The 7,110-nt window shown below is 37.0% G+C and overlaps 1 protein-coding gene across 3 annotated transcripts; it reads right to left on the bottom strand.

Moving 5' to 3' along the window:
* Positions 1-2,704: 2,704 nt before the first annotated feature.
* On the bottom strand, positions 2,705-6,842 carry LOC129318819 (uncharacterized). Of its 3 annotated transcripts, none has more exons than XM_054963785.1 (2): positions 5,035-6,838; positions 2,705-3,257 (listed from the first exon to the last, which is right to left on the bottom strand). In XM_054963785.1, exon 1 carries the CDS (start codon positions 6,587-6,589, stop codon positions 5,324-5,326), a length of 1,266 nt encoding a protein of 421 aa, XP_054819760.1. In that variant the 5' UTR covers positions 6,590-6,838; the 3' UTR covers positions 2,705-3,257; positions 5,035-5,323. The 3 variants fall into 3 exon arrangements, with proteins under 3 accessions (XP_054819760.1, XP_054819761.1, XP_054819762.1); XM_054963786.1 differs by having other exon boundaries at positions 2,705-3,247; XM_054963787.1 differs by lacking the exon at positions 2,705-3,257 and having other exon boundaries at positions 5,340-5,505; positions 5,603-6,842.
* Between the last annotated feature and the right edge of the window lie 268 nt (positions 6,843-7,110).

Raw genomic sequence — 7,110 nt, 5'->3', positions numbered from 1 at the left:
AGATTCAGAGGGACGAGGGATGGAACTTGGAAGGGGCAGACCAACTATAAAAGCCGGGCCATCATTAGGAGCGTGTACTGAGAGCAAACATTCTCTTCTACTGTTTGAGAATATCATCACGCCATTGTGGGTAGTAGAAGAAGAAGGATGACGCAATACGGAGGGAGCAGTGTCCCACTTACTGCCAAACATGGGAAGGGCGGCTAAATCGGCAGTCCGATAAATAACATCACGATCACGAGTCATTTGACCCTACCATGTACCGTCCTTGCAAATTCTTCCTACCAATTTCAACTCAGCACCCAATTTTAGCAGCAGTGTAAATGCATGAACTGCCTTTTCCCATTGACGGGCAACTTGCACTAGTGGTAAGAGACACATGCCTCTCTATTTTTTTTTTTTAAATAAAGTGTAAGTGTTATATTAAATTGGCCATCCCAAAAAATTATATACACTGCTTAACTAATTAATTATGAATAGCTGTTGTTGCTGCAGGTAAAGAAGTAGTTGATATACATTTATATTTTTCAAAGCTTGAATATGATTGTTAATTTTGTGTGTTGTTCTTTTAAGTAAGTACAAAGATAAACTATAAGATCTTTTTGCATTTCTAATGGAAAATTTGATTGGAAATGAATTACAAGAAACTGACTTGCACGTTCTTCTCAAACAACCAAAACCATCATGAAATCACATACTTTCTTGCACCAATGACGCCCCCAGAATATCTCATCTCCACGTTAGACTTGTAACTTGTTTACCCGCATTCAACGATTATGACAACCCCTCATAACAACTCATCTTCCACCATCATTATGCATTTTCAAATGCCAAAATAAAAAAAAAATCTAAATTGACTGATAGCATTGGGTAAGGGCTGCCTACTCCAAAACACCACAAAGGCCATAATGGGCTAAAAACCTAAAATAAGCCTTGAGTTGCAATACTTGTTCAGCTTGTAACCATTTACACATTGTAACCTTTTAGTATTAGTCAAATACTTATTCTGCCAATTCTTGTGTATCTTTGACATTCGGGTAAACTATAGTGAGGGAGCTCGAAAACCATTTGTCATCGATTAAAACTCAATGTCTTTGGCATGCTCGTAATTTGTTATTTCTCATTAACCTGTGTAACAAGATGTTGAAGACAAGGACAAAAAGATTGATGAAACAAGTGCTAGTTCTCACAAACCATAAGGAAACTTTGTTCTCGTAAGTTTAGAATCATTAATACTTGATGCTGAGACTATTAGATATCGTGAGCACGTGGTGCCGAATGTCAAGAAGTAGCAACAGCACGAGCCTTAAGCCAAAACCAAGAAGTGAACATGTAAATCCACTGATTATATCCAACAGTCTAGTAGCAGAAGTGCTATAAGAAATCCAAGATCGCATGGATAAACAACTGAAGGAAGATCATTCCAAAAACTTGAACTTTGCAACCATAGTTTTTAAGTTTATTAGTTTAGTTTTATTTTCATTCCAAACTTATAACCATTTACACCTTGTAACTTTTTAATATTAGTCAAACACTTGTTCTATTACTTTTTGCTTGCGTATCTTTTGCATTCGAATAAACTATAGTAAGGGAGCTTGAAAACTATTTGTCATCGATTAAGAATCAACATCTCTGACACGTCAAATAATTTGTTGTTCCTGACGAACAATAAAGATTAAAATATAAATTTATTTTTTAAATTATTTATTGTATAACTATTAAATATGCATAATTTAGAAAAAATTTGGTATTAAATTTTATTTTTTTATATTTTATTTTCTTTGTTCAATATCCAACCAACCCGAATCGAATATCAGGCTCCAAGCCATCCTGAGCAAAGCAAGCCACGCGTCCAATCATACCGAGAGGTTCAAGTGATCCCTAGTCCTCGTCCTGGTCCGGCCCAACCCGGTGCGACGTGATCAGCGACCACTATAACTAAGAACATTTCCAAAAGATAGTACAATGTCAGAAGGCAGCCATCTTCTGACGAAAAATAAGTACGTGAAACCATTATTTCAAATTTAGTATGACTTACCCTTGAATCTTAGCGTGTGTTTGGATAGAAAAGAAATGTGCATTTTTAGCCCACAATTGATTTTTTAAACAAAATTACCCAAACAGTATAAAAACGCAAAAATTGATTAAACAGGCAAAACACGCGTTTTCTCATAAGCTCCTTCCATTCGCTTTCTGCCAAAAGTTTATCAAAAACATTGAAAAAAATTACAAAGATAGGCCCAAGAAAAAGTTATAAAAAAAACACATAATTTAATAAAAATAAAAATAAACTCTCTTCTTTTTCCTTTTTTTTTCTTAATAAAATTTAAATTTTGTACCTCCAAAAAATTAATATTTAGTATTTAAAAATTGAATTATATATTAATTTATATAGTTAAAAATTAATTATGATTAAATTATCCAAACATCTTCAATTCTATTAAAATCAATTTAAAAAAAACAGTATTCAAACAAATTGCATTATAACATAATCAATTATGATTAAAATCTATCACTTAATTAATTATTTTCATAATCTATTATACCTAACTGAAATCCAAACGGACCCTCGGTCATCAGGAATAATCAACCAACGGATGAAGAAAATTAATCTAAAAGGTCAAAATGAACTATAAGACAAGATTGTCCAGCGCCAACTAAAAAAACATAGAAACAAATTGAAACGTAAAATGGGAATCAACAATTACAGCTCATTTAGAACAGAAGATTGGAATTATTTACGTCCGAACAGTGGCAACAACTTACATAGTGCATGCAGCACAATAGAAGCAACTGTGACCAAAACTGCATTTTCAGAAATCTATTTGAAAGGCTATCAAGTGCCCATATCTCATCAGAGCCCCAATATGACCTTATGAAATTCAGTGAAGCAGACAGGGTTAAAGAAGACAATGTCTACAACCATGAAATAAGTAATCAAAAGCGAAAACGCAATCAAGGTATAACCTAATTTACCATCATCGTACAAATATGAAATAACAGCTTCAACTAGATACTTCTCAAGATTTGTCACCAAGCAACTAAATTCAAGCCGTCATTATGTACAGTCATATCTTTGAAGGTCCTTATCACCATATCACCATATCCCCATAGCCGTTTCTAAAAGTTCCCAACATGAATCAGATGGGTGGATGTAGCCCAAAAACAACTATCTTACTCTGGTTTCCATTGTCTCGGTCACTCTTCCTCAGGCTTCATCCTGGTGACTACGTCAACTTTTTCTTCTCTTCAAGTACCTCGATAAGAAACAATAGACAGATAATTTCAAGGCCTCTCAACTGGCAAAGAAATCAACAACTTATATTCATCAAGGCTGATTTCAGCAAGGTAACTTTTTCTGCCAATTAATGAATGAATTAATATCAATATAAACTGAAGGCAGTCCATAGTTTGTTATGAAAGACACGACGCCTTTACTGCCAAGAAAACATGAAGTTTGGACTATACAAAACTGTAGGTATAACCGTATAAGTAGCCAGGATCCAATCCAACTATGGGTAATACCTCATTCTTTTCATAACTGGGTAATTCAAAATAGAAGGTACTTCAAGAGAATTGTGTTCAGTTCTATGCCAAGATGAATAATGAGATTATACTGCGAAACAGATTCCCTTCCCATGGAAAAAGGAGAGAACATAAAATCCTAATAATTTTTTGGCTTCTCAAAGACATTCTTCATGGATTGCGTGATTCCAATAATAATTAAAAGTGGCTAGTTTGATGGCAATGGCGAATCTTATATGAAGAATTGATGGCATGATGCATATCATAAAAAAGGAGCCACTTAGAAAAACAAAAGCAGAGAACTACTTTTACTCCACCAGTTAAAAGGAGCCACTTCAAATCTTAAACATAAGATGAAAGGTGCCAAAGACATGCAAGAGATATACTTAATAGGTATTGAAGTTCTCAAACAACAAGCCACTATCATTTACCTTCCCTAGCTGATTTCAAAAACGTTTAAACAAAATTCCAGAACAGAGATCATATACTGTTAAAATCCAGGCTGGAACTGGAAACATTTATTACAGAGCAACTGTACTCTTTAGCCTAATTTTAGAAGTATTAATGGAATAAAATGACCTAATTACCCAAACAGGACATGAGAAGTTAGACATTCTAGCCTGATAATCAAGTATGTTCAGCGGTCCCTTAGCTAAAATAAGCTATACATAAAAAGGGGGGGTGGTACTATCAAATTAAAGTTACTAGATATTCTGTAAAATAATGGAAGAACTACCACTTCATTCAAAATACTATAAATTAGTAACAGCATTCACAAAACCCATTAGCTATTTAATAGAAAATGGCTGCTGAATCTAACCAGCAAACCTGGCCCAACATCGCTTTCTTTTTTAACAGAGACATGAGGCAGAGTATGAATACATCAGTACAAACTCAAACACTGTCAAAGAGATTACCTCTTTTCATCCTCCACCACCTTAAAGCAATAATGTGGTGATTGATCAAAAATGATAAAATAACCAAGCCAATCTACAGCATACTAATATTAATGTTAGTGTGATTGATTAGCGCCACAAAACAAAGGGATATCGCTCTGGTATTCTTCAATGAAAAATTTGCCGTTGCTCGAATCAGAAAACTAGAATACGTATCATTGGGAACCGATAGAGAAGCTCTAAAAACATAAATCATTTCATTATCATCGTCATATAAATTTTTATTAGCCTGAAAATCTAGCATTCCTATGGCAACCCAAATGTACAAATACTAAAATAATGCATAACGGAAGCCCACACTTTCTAGATGTTTAGATCTAACCAAAATTATGTTTGTTACCGGTAAAGAGAAATGGAATTTAAGCATGAAGAATTACGATGCAAAAGTCTTAAAATAGTTGAAACATCAACTTGCCAGATTGCAGTGATTCTATTACGGTTGTTATATATTCAGGAATAATTTCTGTCCACCAACAAACTTTACACTGGAAAATGAAGTGGTTCAAAATGAAGAACTGCGTACCATGGCAAGCCTGAACCTAACGCAGCTCACCTTTAGGAGGATGACGAAGAAAATTGCAGGCAACACTGAAAGACGATTTTAGCTTACAATACAAGCAACCTAAGTTCGCGAAGCCATACGCTACACATACATGCAAAATGTGATGCGCTCATTTAAGGATGGAACTCTCCATGATGCTACTGGTTCCATTATTTAATCTTCGATTAGCCCCGGTAATTGGTTCTGAAAGCAATCAAGCTCCATAAGAGAGAATCAATCAGCTCTCAATAGCGTGTGCAACCACAGCAAAATATTTGCCTGGCCAATTATAGTTTCTATTTCAATAGAAACCGTCTTCTCTTTCCTCATCCTCATCGATCACTAACAAGTAATTTTCATCGATTTCTTCGGAATCCCATCCTTGTTCTTCATCCTCATCCTCATCCGAAAATGTTGCATTTCTCAGATCATTAAACTCGGTTCTCACTGCAACAAGCTCATCTACTATTCCATCCAAATCTCCTGCAAGAACAGCATTTCCATCATGACGCGATAGTGAAAAAAAACCATGATCTTCAGCAAAAGACTCTCTTCTTTTGCTCTTGGGTACTAAATCTACCTCTGCAAGCTCTCCATTCTCAACTCCAATCCAAGGAATCCATAAGTCAGCATGACGCCCTAATGCCCTGTCCCAGTCACCCACGACTACCGTTCCCAAATTTGCCTCCCTGGCCCTCCTCAACATCTCTGAGAAATCAGAATCATCAGACACCAAAAACAACCAATCTATCCCTCGGCTCAATGAGTGTTGCATCTGCCTCTTCAGTGCCCAATCAGCTGCTTGCGGTTTATCTTCTACCGTCTTCACAAACACTCCGGCACGCCTTAGGTCGGAAGCGAGCCCATATCCCACCTTAGGGGTAACCAAAGACCTCGCTGCCTCATTGTACTTGTAATTCCCAGATATGAACCTCTCTTTATAACGCTGACGCTTTTTCCCCTTAAGTGACCTCATCCGATTCAGCTTTTTCTGACGCTCTCGTTCATGGAGCTGCTTGAAATGCTTCTTGAGGTCTGAATTAGTTTTACACTTGCGGCCGCAAACCCCACAAACATACGGCTCAGAAGGCGTGATCACTCCTTTACGCTCCAGAATGTCTATTTGCTTCCGTTCACGGCGTTCGTGGAGAACCCATTGGGGTAAGTGGATAAATGCGTGGCGATTGGCATAGGCAGACATGTCGACAACGTCGCCGAAGCGCTGTGCCACCTGTTTAAGCGCCATTGCAGCCTGATATGGCGGTCCGCGAGGGGGTTTGTTATCGAGGTCCCATAAGACTACGACTTTTTTCTGTTTGGGGGCATAAATACCTTCCTTGTTCTTAACCATGTCGATTTCGGAAGTTGCAGCGGAGCAGGCTCTGGTAGCCCATCGGCGTGAAGGCAGGCTTTGAGGTGGGGATTTAGACGAGACTGCAAGTAGCACTGCATTTCTGAAATTGAAGGAGGCAGACGGCCAGAAACGGAGGCTGCTCTGCGAGCTGTAATTGCGAAGGAAAGGAGATGGGGTGGGATTCGCTGCGTAACGGAGTGAGAGAGTGTTCATGCTCTGGATCCTCGCAAGCCGCACTTTATTGTTCCCTCTCAGGGTTCGGACTCGAACTGGATGAGATCTTCCGTGACAGAGCGACGAAGTGCTGTGAAGTTAAATACCTTCATCTTTCGACCAAAAAAAATATACCTTCATGGCTTTATCTCCTATGGCGTTTGTATAGTGTAGCGATAAGAGTTTGGATTACAAGTTGGATTTTTCCGGGTTCCATTTTCTCTTCGGTGCTTTTGCATTGTTCCCGTTTCATAACTGAGGTGTTAATGTTTTTTGGGTCGAGTATAAATGATGTTAATTTATGAGAACATAGCGTTGAAGCACCGTTGAGAAAAATTAATATTAATTAAGAATTAATTGATTTTTAAAATTATATTGCAATCTCTTAATTTTTTATTGATATTAATTTTTAAAATTAAAAGTTCAAACTACCTCTCCAATTAAGAAACAAAAAAATCCCACTATCACCAACACTGGCAGCCAATCACTGAAACTCTAGCTCTAGTAGTATTTTTATTTAA

This window comes from Prosopis cineraria, unplaced genomic scaffold (genome assembly GCF_029017545.1).
Source record: "Prosopis cineraria cultivar Desert tree isolate PC_DT_omini unplaced genomic scaffold, ASM2901754v1 PC8, whole genome shotgun sequence".
Classification (NCBI taxonomy): domain Eukaryota; kingdom Viridiplantae; phylum Streptophyta; class Magnoliopsida; order Fabales; family Fabaceae; genus Prosopis; species Prosopis cineraria.
The sequence above is the reverse complement of the archived record's forward strand: the minus strand, read 5'-3'. Positions and strand labels throughout refer to the sequence as shown.